Raw genomic sequence first — 17,068 nt, 5'->3', positions numbered from 1 at the left:
CAGTCCGGGGCAGCTCAGGGGGTAGCAGAGAGGCTGTACCTCTGCAGAATCTGTTGGTCCGGACTCTCAGAGCTACGCCTTTAGCTTTAGTGACTATAAGTATTTACAGGTGATCTCTGCAGTGCTTTTCAATAACCCTGTTGCCTGCCCCTGGGGTAATAATTAATCAAACATGAAAGCATAAAAAACAAACAAGTATACGGAAATGCTAGATTATATATTTGCTAGCAGGTAAAAGCTGCCCCTGCTGGCTGAAGCTCTGCAGAGGGATAGGGGCTGGGGAGCGGCAGTTCCTGTGATGCCCAGGTGGGGTCGTCTGCTTAATTCTCGCCTCCTGCCCAGTTGATCTGCTCAGCATGGCTTTGTGTGGGGAAGAAAAAAATATCCCCCTTAGTGTTGTCCCAAGTACATATACTATAGATACATATACCCACACCACAAAGCAACTTCTGAGCTGAAGGGTTTGCTGTCTCCCTTGATCTTAATGGTACTGCCACTTTCTGAGAACGAATATTCTCAATGTATACATTCCAACTAAAATGCCTTTACTTACGCGAAAACATTTTTAACATGTTGCCCTAGCACTCAGCCGCACTAAGGGAACTCACAGTAGTGGTTCACTGAAGGGATGTTATCTTCTTGTGACTTTTGTATTGAGCACTGTATTTATTTAAACTGTGTAAAGTGTAGTAATCCCTTGACGCCTAATTTACTGTGTGTGTGTGTGTGTGTGTGTGGTGTGTGTGTGTGTGTGTGTGTGTGTGTGTGTGTGTGTGTGTGTGTGTGTGTGTGTGTGTGTGTGTGTGTGTGTGTGTGTGTGTGTGTGTGCAAAAAAGAAACGGAAAGCCTTACAGAATAACCAGATTTTTTTTTTTTTTTTCTTTGTTGAGAAGAAAAAAGTATAATCTGCTTAAAGGACAATCTGTAGATTTCAACTTAAACATCCGAAGTACAGCCACGTCTCAGGCCTTTCCAGAAGGGATGTACCAATTAGCGACCTTCCGCTCCATGCGTACTTGATGCAGCATCTTCAGTAGAGAAACGTGTTCCTCCTTTGGCTGCACACTACAGAGGTGGAGTTGAAGAAAAAACGAGAGAGAAGAAATCTCTTTGTTCATGTTTGTTGATTTTCATTGTTTTGTGCAGAGGCTTGCATATTGTATGTTGGTTCATGTAGGATGCATGTTTGCATTTGTATACCATGTTACAATGTTACAGTGTTAGCGTCACAGCTTAATGACTGTTTCTTTTTGTACTTGCAATTGAATATTACAAACGTAGTGATGGCTTCGAGTTTCAAAGGACTGCAGACTATAGTGGGGATAAGGCCACATGTACCTGGTCAGATAATGTAAGCAACAAGGATTTTGCAAGGATGGAACTTGCTGAACACCTAAAAAGTGTACTGATGCATTTATGCTCCGTTTTTATAGTCTGAATATACTAAAAGATAATCAACTTTTATATATTAATCATTGCGAATTTCTTGTGAATTTGGGAGCTTTGTGTTTTAAAGGGAACTTAATTTCCCTTGAACAAATGCACATACATATATATCATGTATTTAGAAAATCTAGTAATGAATCACTTAATGGCATTCTAATTTGATGAGTAGCGTGTAGGCCCCTATTGTGACTTTTGAGAGCTCTGGCGTTAGCTGTGGTTAATACTTAGGATGGTCAGCTGATCATGAAAATGTGCATTGGTTAAAATACCTTGTAATATATAGATGTTCACAAAGAAACTGCCAAATAATATTTTTCACAGGCTATACAGAACTCGAGCCTGGACAATGTGGATTCTGGACACTTATTGTATATATGTGAGTATTTACTGTGACTTTAGATCGAGTAACAAAGTTGTGAAGTAACACTAAATATTCTTAACATCTAACAGAATGCATGACTTCAGTTTCACTTAAAATTCATGTATCTCCCAATACTCAAAATTACAAAAAGCAAAAGGGACATTCCAGTTTATTTATATTAGCTATACTAAGAAGGTATGGCTCTGTGTTCTGTATCAGATCAGTAGGTTGAGATTGATGTTACTGAGCAAAAACAATGTAGGATTGACTGAAATTGGTGTTGTACAATAGATCTGTGTATCAGAATACAGCTTTTCAGGTACTGTTCATTAGATTGCTGTTTTACCTATAGATTAAAAACAATTGTAACCTGGGGTTTTATTATCCTTCAGAGATTTTGTGTCTTGTAGCCCTGTCCTCTTTCAATATTGATGTGCAGGGTTGTGGCTATCAGTGGAAGAGGGCTGTAGACCTGCAGAACTGATTCAGGATTTGGGGGAAATGTACAATTATAGGTGTTGAACTACAAAAGGCAATCCTTGAAAATTAGTCCTTGTAATGCTTTTGCACTGTTACATGGATATGCACTAGAAAAAAAATACCTCATTTTATACAAAGTTGTGCAAGAGTACTTCTGTGCTCGAGGGTACCTTATCAGAAATGCAATGCAGTGCGCCCTGTGGCTCGTAGCAGGAGGGGACTGTACCCTCGCCTACTGCAAGAGTCGCGGCACTGCCTGCTTTAGTTTGCCCGACAGGATGGACACTCAAGCGATGCATTTTAAACGCTAAAAGGAAACAGTCTCCGACCCACAGCCTTCTATCTTATCCAAGTGTCTGACACTAGGAATAATTATAAAAGTGTCCTTTGAAAGGGCAAGGATCTACGAACAGTGCGGCAGAGACAGCTTCTTCACAGAAACGGTGAAATAGTGGGCCAGAGCAGAAATCCATTCTATGAGGGAGTATGTTGCGATTGTCTTTTATTCGCTTCACAGTTTAGATGCAGTGAGTCCAAGTATTTATATTTGGCGTTGAGGCACACGGGGCTGTGCACCCTGTCAGTGAAGGATGTTGAGCAGGCTAGGATTGTGGGAATGTAACACATTTGCCTCCCCCCGCATTTCTCAATGTTTAAAATATGGCTAGTTGATTTAATTGCATTTGCTTGGAAACAACGCATGTTAATTGTGGTCTAGCCAACATTATATATATGTTTTTCTTTTTAAAAGCATTTCCTTAGTGAATACAACTAATCTTTAGTATTGAATGTAAAATTAGGAAAGCTAAAAGTTTTGTTGCCCCTCATGTTTAAAACTAAACTGTTATAACACTAGCCCATGAGCACTACCACTACAATGCATCAAAAAACAAATACAGCAAAAACGTATGCTGCATTCATGTACATAACATTGGATATAGGATTGTAAAACTAATTTAGCAGAGACAAAGTGCAAGTAGTCCATCATGGGTAAAACAGTGCTTGAGAAGGTTTATCAGAATTAATACTTGTGACCAAATGTGTGCAGCTTCTGTTCTGTTACAAACCATGTTGATGTAAATATTCTTCACACATTTATGTTTTCCCCCATCATTTGCAATCTTAGTTGGTAACAAAATGCCTTAGTAGACAATGGGCATTTTAGCCCTATACAATTATATAATAAAATCTATAGAGAAAAACAAATGAGATGCCAGATGCATTCTTTTTACCTCCATGCAGTTGTATTTTATTTGTGTAATTCTGGAGAGAAACAGCCTATCATGCCATTAAATTTGATTTACTCACAGATGTGCTTCAGTAATAAATGTAATGCTTTGAGTATTGTGTGTGGCAAATCTTATATTTCATGTAGGCTGAGAGGGTAGAGTAGGTGACTGCAGGAGTCTGTTGCTGAAGATGGAAATAAATTCTGGATCATTAACCGCCCTGCTCAACCTTCCAGTCCAGAACTGGTGATGTTACTTGAACAAATGTGATGATTATTTACTTCCAAATAAACAAACCAGACCACATATACACAACAAAACTAAATGTACAATGAAATGTACAATTTATTGTAAAGAATGCAATTTTGTAGTAATCACAACCACTTTACAGTACAAGAGTACTTTTTTTTTTTTTTAAAGGACAAAAGGCAATCTTTGAAACCATATATATGAAACTTCATTACAAATAAAAACTAAAGCTGTACATTATTTGAACAGATGTTATAACATGTATGTGCATGAACATGGGTTCATACTTTGATCACATCAAACTGTTGGTAAACACTACTTCACTTTTGTGCCATAGGAAAATCCAGCCAAGGAGGGGGGGAGGGGGGGGAATCTACCCAAAAATTCCAACAAAAAAATAAAATTCTTAATATAAAAAAGATTGATGTAAAGAAAGTTTAATCTTGGAAGTTTTACGAAGACTTCCCATTGCTCTGGCAGATGTCACGAGCACAGAAGTTAGAATCTTCTTGGAGCTCCTTTAAAAGGCTTGAATCCTGTCCCACTTCCTCCCGAGAGGGAACTGTTGGTAATCTGTACTATTCGGTTCATCCCTGGTGAAGAATGGCTATGAAAACAAGATAAGCTTTTAAAATAACATCCAGCAAGGCTGACCTCAGGTTTTCAAAGGAAGAAAAAAATAAATAAAACCAAAAAAAAAAAAAAACCCAGCAACATTCACTCTGCTAAAACTGTATAAAACTATACTTGAGCAATGAGATCACTGAAATGAAGTCAAACTGCTGACACCAGCGTTCAAGACTGCTGCTTTACTCCACCAGCTGACTGGCGTTCACAGACCTACGTTTTTAATATGGGCTTTATTAGGACGCGATTCCGACGTGGCTCAGACATGCGGTTGTAACTCTAAATCGGGCTCAAGGAGGGCATTTTCATTAATTTACAAAAGGTAAGGTAGGCCATTGGTTTACAATGAGCAGCAGATGGGGCAGAGCGGTGACAGAGGGAGCACAGAGGCGGGCGGGACTGTTCAGCGCCTCTGCGGCTCGTACCTCGAGTGCTGGGCCATGATGCTCCGGCTGTGCCCCAGTCTGTGGGTGTCAGGGAAGCCAGTGCTCGGTGAGCCCGGGCCATGCCAGTCTTTCCTCGGGCCCTGGTCTCGGCTGTGCCGCTCTACCACCACTTGCCTCCCCTCGCTAAAATGCTGGGGGGAGGGGAAAAAGAAAACAGGAAAAGCATGAATACCAGGAATCCAGAAGAACATTACAACCAGCCCATTTTGTCAAGGGGAAGGTTGCCGTTTGCAGGCTTTTGTTAACCATTATGATTTGTATTTGTTTTTTTTTTTACTATACTGCAGATCAGGCTTTCCAGCTGCCCTACCTCTCGACAGCCACAGTACCATCAGTGTATTTCTGCTTCTCTTTCCAGCTGCGATCTCAGGAACATAACTTAAAAGATTCAAGTGTTCGTCGACCTATGTTAAACGAAGCCAAGGGCACACTGCCATGCTCACCTGCTCCCCCATCATCATGGCTCGGCCCCCTTCCCTGCTGCTGAAGCTGGATCGTCCGCGGCTGGCCGAGGGAGCCCCTCGCAGGCTGGACCCAGGGCCCTCCCTGCCCGACCTCTCCGCTCGCATCCGCACTGCTCCTCTGCAGAGTCCCAGGGGGGAGGAAAAAAAAAATTATATATATATATATATATATCATCATACTGCACCCTGTATACCAAACTTGGCTCAGTACCAGCTTCTGGTCCCACACACGTACCGCATGTCTGCTTTGCTGGCTGCCAGCCCTCCTTCCGCCTTCCAGCCCCCGTGCCCAGAGTGGCGGGCAGAGCGGCTGTGTGACAGCTCCTCGATCCTGGCCCGGTCAGGAATCCCCCGGCTGCCCGTGGGCCCCTCTGGAATGGTGACCGTCCTCCTCTCATCCCGGTCCCTGATCTCTCTGCGGTCCGTGTCTCGGATCTCTGCGCGCGGCTGCTCGGGCCTCCTAGCGCCGTCGTAGTTCTTGGGATACCTGTCGAAGCCTGAACTGTCCCTGCGGGCAGGGGGGCGGGGCTTCTTCACATCTGCCTCACTGTCAAACCGATTGCGCCTGAGAAATTCATAGGTAAGTCAACTGCAAATATAATAAAGTTTACATTCAACAGACACACTATCATTCTAATGAGCACCTGCACTAAAAATCAGAGGGAAACGCACATACCTCAGGGTATTTAATTTAAAATCAAGCCTTGGGATTTAAGTTTTTTATTTTTTATTATTCCTGGCTTTGTGCTCATGAATAGCATGAAGAAACAGCTGAATTCATACCTTTCAAAAGTGGAGGGCTGCGCTGAAGAGCCCTCAGGGAACCTGCCCCTCTCTCTGGGGCTGAACTCATGGAAGCGGCTCGGAGGTCGGTTGCAGTCTGAGCCATGACTCAGGCGACCATCGGAGTCAGTCTGGAGTTTCTTGTTTCCATTCCAGTATGGGTCATCTCTCCTTTTAAAAAGGATTACACGATTAAAACTAGGCAAGTCGGCACAAATCCACCCACACAAAACACTGCTGTCATTTCAACCTTTAACCTCAAAGGTCGCTAACCTTTCTAACATCTACAGTAATCTTCAGGTGTTTCTCACCTGTGGTCTACATCCCGAGTCCTTTTCAGGGAGTTCCTCTTCTCTTGCTCGTAACGAAGCTGCTCTTGTTGGCGTCGGAGTTCTTCCCGTTCGCGGACAATACACTCTGCCTCCTTACGCCGTTCCTACAGGCACAATCATCACATTACGCCAAGAACAAAACTCATCCTTCTGCTCCTACAGATCACTCTACTGCCCCAGGTGGGGCAGTGCTGTTGTACCCTTGAGCAAGGTACTTCACTTACATTGCTCCAGTAAAATGCCCAGCTGTATAAATGGGTACAAATTAAGTCACCCTGGATAAGAGCGTCTGCTAAATGACAAATAATGTAATGTAATGTACTGTGTACTCTGTTTCTTTCACTACAGGCCATAGATCTTTCATTTGATTATACAGCCTTCATATAAATTGTCCTCAAAACAACGCTATGGTATGCTAGAAACCCAGGGATTATGGAGTAGAGAGAGTCCCTGGCTGCACTATGAAGTGTAAAGCTGTCTGCACACCTGCTCGATACGTATCCGCTCCCTCTCCAGCCGCTCTCTCTCCATCCGTTCCCTCTCCAACTTCTGCCTCTCAATCTCCAGCCGCTCTCGCTCCCGCTGCAAGTGCTCCCGCTCCTCCCTCTCTCGGAGGAGGTGGATTCGTTCTCGCTCCGCAATCTCGCGCCGTCTGAGGAAGGCATGCAGACGGACACCAGTTTATTAAAAAAAAAAAAAAAAAAAAGTCCCGGGTGTTTTCATGCATGGCCCCTACACACCTCCGCAGCTCAATCGCCCGCCGGACACGCTCCAACCGGACGAGCCTCTCCCGCATTCGCTGCTCCTTCATCTTCTCAAAGGGCAAGATGTCTTTCTTCCCTCCTTTGTTCGGTAAGATCCTCCCTTTGTTCCTTAACATTTCCATCTGCAAATAGAAAAGGGGGAGTCTGCTGTAGGATGGCACTACTTCTGAAACGTCAAAACAGATAGGTGGAAGGGGGTGGCAAGACTAACACAGAGCAGAGTTTAAGTAGTAGTAGATTGCACGGGCTAACAGACCTCTTCAGGAGGAATGAACCACCTGGGGCGACGTGGCATCGTGTTTGGGAAAACCTTAGAAACCGAAGAGAAAGAAAACTGGAACATTACCCCACAAAACAATAAAACATTTTTAAAAAGCAACTGTTTAAAGACAAGAATCAACCAGAGTCAAATATGCAGAAGGTTTTGAAAGAGCCTTCAGGTTCCAAATGTTTGTTTTCAAAGGGTGTGTTTAATACACCAAGACAAGGGTTAAAGAAAAAAAAAATGAATCTGAAAGAAAAACAAAAACATTCTTTCCATCACTGGGGGTCTATGTACATAGGCCTACTTCCTGTACATCACCTCTTATGATCTTGGTTTTGCACACATCATACTAGAGAACCCGAGCTGGAGGAAATCTAGTCCTTCATGGGGAAAACATAAGAGTTTACAAAAGAAAAGCCGACAGGTTGTTCTGCCATACCTTATCAAACCTCCCTCGTCTCAGCGGCGGTCTCATTTTACTGAAGCCGGGGTCCGTTTTCGTTTGATCGATCACCACCATCTTGCCGGGGCTTTTGGTGCCTGAGAAATGGAGAAAGAAGAGTTAACTCCCATCTCCTGCCCACCGCAGAGCAGACTGACCCAAACGCCAGGGAATCTGCCCGCCTTGCTCCCCCCACAATTGTGTATAACGTCCCCCGTCTCAACAAACCTATCTTCTGAAATTAGAACCAAATAGTTTTTCTAACAAAGGGTTTTTCCTGCAGAGGAATTTTTGGCACCCCCCAAAGAGGTTTTAGCGAGCACCAAAGAAAAATCACCAACGCCAAAATTATAAGATTTGATTAAAAAAAAAAAAAAAAAAAATTGCATTTCAAATCCTCTCCGAATGCGTTTAAGGTCCGCCCTTTGCAAATCGTCCCGGGGGCGGGACAAGCATTCTACATCATATTACTCTAATCCTGTCTCCCATAGGTGCTCAACGCTGCCACTCCCGAAAACCGCAGGTCTTTAGCTTTCAAATGAGCCTAGTTACAGCCATTTCCGTATATGCAGTGCTGAGATACCAGCGCTTAAAGAAACACGCGTGTTTTTTTCGATGACGACCCAGAGGGGAGAGGGGGGCCTCATTCCAGGCCCCGTTACCCAAATCCTGTACCTCATTGGCCAACGGATCTGTCATATTCTTACAGGGCAGGGCTGTAGCTTTCCAATGATACCAGACACACCCATATTCGAGCAGGCTGGGCTGCGCTCAACTGTATGTTTGTATCAGAGCTCCGAGACCGCACATACAGAAAGCAGAAGAGACGCGATTCCCAGACAGAGCAGAAAGACGCAATACAGCAAGAAAACCAAAGACGAAGTAGAAAAATGGAATCGGACACAAAAAATAAAACGCCTTACCCTTCAGAAACAAATCATAGCTGCTGAGTCCGTGTACAGCACTATGACAGCCACTGACAGTGCTAGAATAAAAAGCCATGGCAGTGTGGTGGCTGGGATGAGTTACTGCATCAACATTGACAGGAGCTCTTGTAATAAGAATAGCCTGTGTCTATGTAATGCCTAAAGTGACAATATTCAAAAGCCAGATGTTTGGAATTCTGTTTCTGTTTAGTATTCTTCTTTACTTGTATATAGTTATTCTAGTTGTTTGTAGTCTAACATACTACCATGGCCTTGTCAGATCCATTAATTTAGTTAATAAAAAGAGGAGGGTGAAATGCTCTGAAGCAGGATGTGACCTCTGCAACTGACTGCCTCCCCTCTCCCAACCGCACACCCCTCTCCTCTATCATCTATCAAATGGTCAGAAATAACAAGAAAACGCATAGGATTCTGTCATAAGGTAACGTATTGCCTTTACTGTACATGGACCGATTACTGTCGTGCGTAGTCACCCCCCAAAGGCCTATTCTGAGCCAGGAAAAACCCTGGTGTTGCTAATATGTGCTTCATGACACTGAAGTAAATAAATTAAGTCACATCAGTAAAATGAGACTAAAGGAGGAAGCCACACCACCATCTGCCTCACGCATCAGCCCCGGGCCCAGAACAGGCGCTCACACTCACGGCCATGCTTCTTGTCGTCCTTTTTGGAAGAATCTTGACTGGACCCCGATGTGGTGGTGTCTGTCTTCACACTTTTAGACTCTTGTTTCTTGGATGCTTCCTTGCTCTCTTTATCAGATGGTTTCTCAGATTTCTTTTCTTCTTTCTTGGAAGATACTGGAGTTCTTAGGAAACAAAAAAATGTGTAAAGTCTCTGCCATACTATTGACCTTCAGCAGAGACAAAAGTACAACATGCTGGCTTACTTGCTTGGTGCTTTGACCCCAGTCATGGTCCTCTTTTCTCCCGATGTCTTGCTGGAACACATTTTCTCTTCACCTTCCTTTTTAGAAAATTCCTTTTTGAACGGATCACTTTTGACCTGAAGATGATAATAAAATGTCACTCAAGATTAGTTGTATTCTTTAATTTTTGGCATGACCTAGGTAAGGATCTAAAAAAGTATTTTTAATAAATGAACAAATGCATTTGCCTTTCCCAATATTATACATCCTTATAGCATCACAAATTATTCATGTTTTATTATTTTATTACAAGAACAAATAAAGAACTTTGTAGCTCCATAATAGCTGTAGTGCAGTGGTAATTTACACAGCAGAAAAGCCAGAAATGTAAGCCAGAAAAACCTGAAGCTGACAAACCATACCACTCGGACTGATACAAACTCAGGCAAAGGCAATGTGTGCCTTAAGCTGAAGCTGTTCTGTGATGATTTATTTTAAAATCGAAGTTTCCATGCAGAATGCATCTATGAAATCATGGCTTAGAATTCAGAGGATTCTCGCTCGTTTGTGCCCTCTGTCGGACCTCTAATGGACGAGGAGGCAATATAGAATGAGCAGGATTACCCTTTCAACAGAAATCTGCTGTCCATGCAGTTCGGTACGATCAAGGTGAGAGATGCAACGAGCCACTTCGGCACTAGAGGACATTGTAACCAATCCGTAGCACTTAGCTCCAGGACTGCGCGCATTAGTCACTACTTTTGCGCTAAAGACCTAAAACAAAAAGTGGTCACACTCAACATTAGGAAGAGAGAAAAGGGAAAGATTTACAGCATATTATAATCAATGTAAGGAGCATGCTACAATACTGGATTTCAATGCAAACTGCTATTATGCACCATTACAAGCCAACACTAGTTTGGAAAATCAGAGGCCAAATCTTGCCTGATACCCAAGTGAATGTTAGCAATTCAAACCTTTGATTTATATTAAGCTTATATACTCTATTCCCACTGAACACCCCAGCAGATTGATTATTTTTTTATGGCCAAACGCTGCTTGCTTGCATGCACAGCTCCTCAGTCCATTTGCCCAACGTAAAATTCACCATCATCCTACCTTCCCATACTTCCCAAACAGATTTTTCAGGTCGGCCGCCTTTGTGTTCGACGACAGGCCGCTCACCCACAGGTTGCGGGATGAGCTACCAGTGCTCCCACTGCTGCCACCACTGCTCGTGCCTCCTAAACATCAGGCAACCCGCACGTCAGTCTCTCAACAACACAAAGCTATGGAGTCCTGCTCAGGACAGCAAGCCCCACGAGCAAACAAGATACAGTGACAACATCCAGGTGTGTGTCCCCACCCCACAGAGCCTTAGTACCCATGTTTTAAATGGCAGCGTTCTGCATGAGCCATTGCCACATGCACTGCATTACAGAAAAAGGGTCCGAGTTAGAAGATGCTTTCTGTATATGAAAGCAGCTAGTGCTTAGATGGCAGAGCTCCTGGGAGAGGAGAACTCCCAGAGATGGTTTGAGATTACAGGCTGTGAACAGCACTGAAGGCTAACTGGACAGGACACCAGGTGAGCAAAAGTGACAAAGAGAAAAGGTACTATAAATAGTCTTTTGCTTCCCACAGCCCTACCTGTGGTGAAAGTGTTTGTATAAGAGTACTGCACTGTGTAGGTTGAATTGTATTCAAATAACCATGGTATTTGAATTGTAAATGTAAAACTAATACATAGGAAATGAGCCTTTACCTTTTTCATCCTTGGCAGCAGTTTTTCCATCTTTGTCCTTTGAAGAACTACAATGCAAAACATTGCAACAAAAAACAAAAAAACAAAAAAGTAAAATGAACACACAAACTACCTGAGCGCACTGCACACGAACAAAAAACAAAGAACAAAGAACAACAACCTCGTGATAAGAAACTCTGGCTTTGGGGCCTTAAAAAAAATCATCATGACTGGCAAAGCTCGCACGTGAACAAAACTTCCAAAATGGCGTCTTTCATTGCTTTTCCACAGGTGGGTGACGGAACACATTTTCTGCCAATTTTATTCCCTGGACAAATTGCATTCTTCAGGAGTGGGACTTGACTTCATTGTGAATTTTCTTATGATTTTGAAAAACTCTGACATCTCGGGGACTATTTTTACCCTCGTTTATAACTCAGCATGGGAAAAGGCAATAAAAGTGCTGGGAACTTGACAGTAAACAGAGGCTTGCATCTCCTGGTTTCTGCCATACATTACTTAAGTTCAAAAAAAAAAAAAATAACAAAATGCAGGATTAGGTACACCAATATAAATAAAAAAAATAAAAAGATCTTGAGGCTACCGACAATGCAGAGATCTTAGTGAATGCTGGGATTCAGTATCGTTAAGAACTGACATAGAAAGACAAACCTCTTTGCTTGACCTGATGCCCCAGTAGATGAGGGGCCTTTCTTCCCAGAATCCTTGTCTTTGTCTCCAAATTCAGCTTTCTTCGAGGCCTCTCTGCTTTCCTTCTTCGCAGAATCAGTCTTCACTCCGTCGTCTTTCTTACCATCTTTATGGCTCTCTTTCGCTTCGTCTTTCTTGTCTTCCTCCTGGTTCATCTGGGCAGAGGCCTCTGGCTCGTCACAGCCCTTGTTTGCCTCTGAATCTGGAAGTTTCACATTTTTACCTGTTTCCAGGAGGTCATCGCCATCAACATCCAACGTGATGGCATCTTCTGCCTGGATTGTGACGGAAATGTTATCATCCTCCACTTCCTGAGTGGATGCAGCGGCTTGACTGTCATTCGCAGCTGCTTGTACAGCCTCTGCAAGGCTATCTTCAGAAGGGAGGGGTTTAGAATTTTCACGAGTACCGTCATCAGTATCTGTTACATCTGAGGGATTTAACAAGGATAAACATGGCAAAAAAAAAACAAAAAAAAAACATAGGTTTAACATGACATTAATGTGCTAAAGTGACCTAGAAAAAGTAGAATAGAAAGCAAATTTTAGTGTTAGCGCTCATTGAAGGTTAGAAAAGCACAAGGTGCACAACAAACATACATTCCCCATTGAAAGAAAAAAAATGGGTGTGACTGAACCATCTTCATGCCATCTCTTTAAAAAGAAAAAAAAACACCAGTATTTTTATCATCACATTCCTGAAACCGATGTACACGCAATCCTTAGGTTCTTCCTTGTGAGTGGTGCTCCAATCCTTCAGTGATCAATCCTCATGTAGCGGCAAATAAGTAAAATAAAGAGTCAAAGTAGTCCTCAGACCCATCTGCTTCTGTTTTCCAGGCCTCAGTGGCAACATCATTCTTCCAAGATTATTATTATTATTATTATTTTTTTTTTTTTTAAACGTCTCATCTTGTGGCAGTTTTTGTCCCAGGCTTCCATTTCAAATCCAGCCTGTGGCCACATCCGCCCTCATCTTCCACCGATCTTCAAAGGTTTCCCCGTCTTGCAAGCAGAAAAGGGTTAAAAAGCAAGATCCAGAAACGCAACTGTCCAGTCCTTGTTTTGAAAGCTCCCATGGAAATTCCAAAAGCCAAGGCCTGAATGTAGGAAGCCAGTTCCCCCTTCCATATGGACGATCCAGCTTTTACAGTGATGAGGGGTCCATGTCCATTGTTGGTGCACAAAGCACAGTCAGACCGTAACTTCTGCTCAAGGCAGTCCAGCGGGCAGATACTTTCAGCTCTCGTCCGTCAAAGTCACAGGCACTGACTTTATCCTTCCCTTTTCAGTCACTCGTTCTTGTCCGGGCAGTTCCTTGGTCAAGTGAAGAGAACTTCAGCTGTCCAGGCCAATACTCCTGTCCGTAATGGATTAAATAAGTCCCCTAAATTTTCCCATGGCAGTTTAAACACTTCTTACAAGTCTGGTTGCATTTCCTGGTGTCTTAATGTGTTTTAATTGTCGTCATTCTCTTTTTTTCCTGCCTCATTCCGTCCTTATGTCTGAAAATGCAGTTCAAAACTTAAGCTGCCGTTGAACAAACATTGCATGCAAGCTTCCAATCAGTCTCCTCCAAGTGAAGGCCAATCCTAAATGTGAATTCCCAGGTTTGTAGGCTCCCTGTGCAATCCTCGCGGGGGAGAAGCATTGTGAACAGAGAACTTATCCATTAGAGACTGAAACAAAAAGTGTTAAGGTGAGTGTAATGGTTTTCCAGCCTTCAGTCACAGTGCGTCACCTGGAAAAAAAATAAACCTGAAAATGCACTCCAATAGGAGTCTGGAACAAACGTACCTTTTTCGACATCTTCATCTTCCACTTCCTAAAAGAAACAAAGAAATGGGCATTACAACATTATTGCTAATGGCTAAATTAAAAATAAAAACAAGTCATCAACATACCAATATATACTTTATATAAGCTTAAATGTTTGTGAGTTTGGTGAACTTTATACTGAAGCTAACAGACCACTATTAAAATCTATATTAAGTTACCATAAGATTTCCATTAAGCTAAAAGCAATAGTGAGAAAACTGAACTACACACATTCCTGTACTTTATCACGAAACTTTAAAGAAATTAACTAACAATACCAAATAGCTAACCTGCACCTCATTTACCATTACTAACTGTATCTTGCACACGATTTTGCCCCACTGTATAACTGTAGAGCATCATGTTGTTCTAGGACAGCAGGTGAACAGCAACACTCACCTTGGAATAAGACTCTTCCTCCAGTGTTGTGTCCGTGTCTGTATCTGGTTTCTTTCCTATACAACCAATAATCAGATTTAAACCTTTACATTATTATTAGAAGTATTTAGTTTTTAAGTAATTGTAAGCATAGACATTCTATGCATCCTGAAAAGATTCAAAACTACACATTGAATCTATGCAGTATCTGGTGGGTAAATACTACGGTACCTTTTGATTTGGCATTTTTCCTGGTGGGTGTGTCCGACGACAGCGAAATCTCAATGTTATCGGAATCTCCGCCTTCCTCTTCGATCGCCTGCAAATAAAATGCACCAATTCAATGATGGTTACAAAGCAGACGGACGACCCCCACAACGACAACAGAAAGGACACAAGGGCACCTTCCATATCTCAGTGACTTGCTGTTGTTGGCGAGTCCACCAACAACTTTAATCTACTGAAGCTTTAATAGGATGATCTGATCAGATAGAGGCCCATCGGATTGTGCAAGGTAATCGGTAGTTTGAAATAGCGTCGTTGCTGCAAAATGCTCTTTCGTGATAGTTTTAAATAGGCTCCTCAGGCTGATCCAATCCGGTGTGCATTCTTAAAAACACCAAGACATACTGCACCCAAACCCACCACTCCTGCAGCCAATCTAGCCTTAAACCCCCCGTTCGCCCTGCCTCGTTTCAGCAGCTCGTTGATGCGTGGATGTCCCGCTAGCTGGATCATCTCGCCTCATTCAAGAGTGAAAGTGGCTGAGGTTTTGAAACAGGAGTGCATTCGTTTGCAGTAGAGATGGGTGCAAAACCACCTCTCTTCTTTTTTGTAGCTTGCGACTAAGTAGTGACTATTAAATAAGTTTACATAACTAACAGTAGTGCTCGATTTCCTGCAAAAAAGTTTCAGCTTGAATCTAGACAGCCCCCGCCACACAGGACACTTTAATAAGCATTATTTAGTACAAGAAACCCAGAACTGTTGTGTAAATGTTAGAAGTAGGGTCAGGTCCAGGTTTTGTTCCAGGAGTAACAGCTACACAGCAAAATCAGGTTGTTTTTACTTCATGGTACACATTTTCCGTTTAGGGGTGACGGAAGGGTTAGTGAGCAAAATGCAATGTGTTGTAATATATAGCAGCACAGTGTTGGGAGTCTCAGGAATAGTTTACACTGTACATTACATCTGCTGCTGTTCATTGGTTTAATTTCAGCACGCCTGCTCATTTCCTGATGCATCAAGTTAAAACATGTTTTTAGCAGTCCTTTGTGATTCCCGATGTATTAAATTATGTAATACTCACACAGAGCGACATTGCATACACTGCCGGTTAATAAATTCAGTTTGAAATACCATGCATTTCTGAAATGCGTCAATATTAAAAATATATATTCTAGCACCTGGGACTGCATGGAGAAAACAGGCCTCCTCTGCGTAAACCCTATATCTGTGCGTGTTAGTCACCAAACTGGCATACCTGCTTCAATCTTGCGATCAGCACGTTTTTTACCCCCGTTACATCCAGGTTCCTCCGCTTCAACTCGGTTTTCAGATCTATAACGCGCAAATCTGTAAGCTTCTTGGTCTCCGTAAGGATGGCTGCCGACGCCATTTTGCAACGCTGAATGAACTGGGCGAGTAATAGAAAAAGGTATTATGGAAACTCCGAAAGGTCCCGGATGCGATAATTACGTGCAGCGTGATGACGCACTACGTTATTGTTGTTTAACGTAAGATGTAGCCCAAGCTTTGAAACGAAAAGCCCTGCTCTTGATCTCACTGTAGTTTAGGAATGTAAGAACACAACACGGGTTATAGCATTGAAGTCTCGGCTCATAGTTAGTTCAATCAAAGAGCACACGTTGGTGATAAATTGGGGGGGAACTCCTGTGAATCAGATCGACGAAAATAGGTAGATGTAGGTAGTTTGTCCCAAATGCAATATCTCCTTATCTAAATACTTTTCGTTAGGCTACATGTTAGATTTCATTAGGTTTATATAGCCTACCTGATATTTCTGAATACATACATACAGAAAGAAAATGGAAGTAAAACGCCTTCGTCATAGCTCTAGTAGTGGTATTTATACCGCAATCCGCGAATTTGTATTATTAGGCCTATACTTAAATCCCAGACACAGTACTGAACCTCAAGAAAATAAAAATACTTTGATACATTTAAAACTATATATGTATATATGCACTGCGTGTGTAGTACAAAAGATCATACATTGCTATGTCCCTCATGTCCTTATAAGCATCACTAAAGATATGTGGGATTTCATTTGTATCTGCATACAGATTGTGCTGTGTCTGGGGAGGGGGGAGGGTACGTTAACAGCATCGAAATGAAGCCTTTCAATGTTTTTACTAGCTGTCACGCCTCCTGGGCTGTGGTTGTTTGGGTGTTTATTTACTAGGTTGGTGTGTTTTATTGTGTGTTGTTAAGTCTATGGCCCGGGTCGCAAAACAAAATCTTACAAAACAATATGATTACGTGGTCAATAAGAAACAGAGCATAACAACTACTAAACTGAAATGTAATGGCATGTGGTTTTCAGATGACACCAACACAGTAAACAGTAAAACACAATAAAAAATAGATCTCTGAAATGTAATAACGCTTCATAGGTTTTTAACTTGTGTATTTCGTAGTTATTAAATAACAGCTAAATGCTTATTCACTACTGTATTATTATGATGATGATG

General features: G+C 42.3%; 1 protein-coding gene across 3 annotated transcripts; it reads right to left on the bottom strand.

The window, feature by feature from the left end:
- Positions 1-3,824: 3,824 nt before the first annotated feature.
- Positions 3,825-15,991, bottom strand: sltm (SAFB-like, transcription modulator). 3 transcript variants are annotated; one of them, XM_066701300.1, is made up of 20 exons: positions 15,838-15,991; positions 14,586-14,673; positions 14,376-14,431; positions 13,956-13,983; positions 12,121-12,589; positions 11,470-11,516; positions 10,824-10,948; positions 10,329-10,478; positions 9,726-9,841; positions 9,481-9,644; positions 7,886-7,986; positions 7,438-7,491; positions 7,158-7,303; positions 6,904-7,069; positions 6,397-6,521; positions 6,086-6,256; positions 5,538-5,867; positions 5,282-5,420; positions 4,818-4,969; positions 3,825-4,372 (listed from the first exon to the last, which is right to left on the bottom strand). In XM_066701300.1, the coding sequence occupies exons 1-20, from the start codon at positions 15,970-15,972 to the stop codon at positions 4,264-4,266; spliced, it is 2,871 nt and encodes a 956-aa protein (XP_066557397.1). In that variant the 5' UTR covers positions 15,973-15,991; the 3' UTR covers positions 3,825-4,263. The 3 variants fall into 3 exon arrangements, with proteins under 3 accessions (XP_066557397.1, XP_066557398.1, XP_066557399.1); XM_066701301.1 differs by having other exon boundaries at positions 3,825-4,969; XM_066701302.1 differs by lacking the exon at positions 10,329-10,478.
- Between the last annotated feature and the right edge of the window lie 1,077 nt (positions 15,992-17,068).

The sequence above is a fragment of the Amia ocellicauda genome, chromosome 4, assembly GCF_036373705.1.
Source record: "Amia ocellicauda isolate fAmiCal2 chromosome 4, fAmiCal2.hap1, whole genome shotgun sequence".
NCBI lineage: Eukaryota > Metazoa > Chordata > Actinopteri > Amiiformes > Amiidae > Amia > Amia ocellicauda.
Note: the sequence above shows the minus strand (reverse complement) of the source record. Positions and strands in the feature narration are given on the sequence as shown.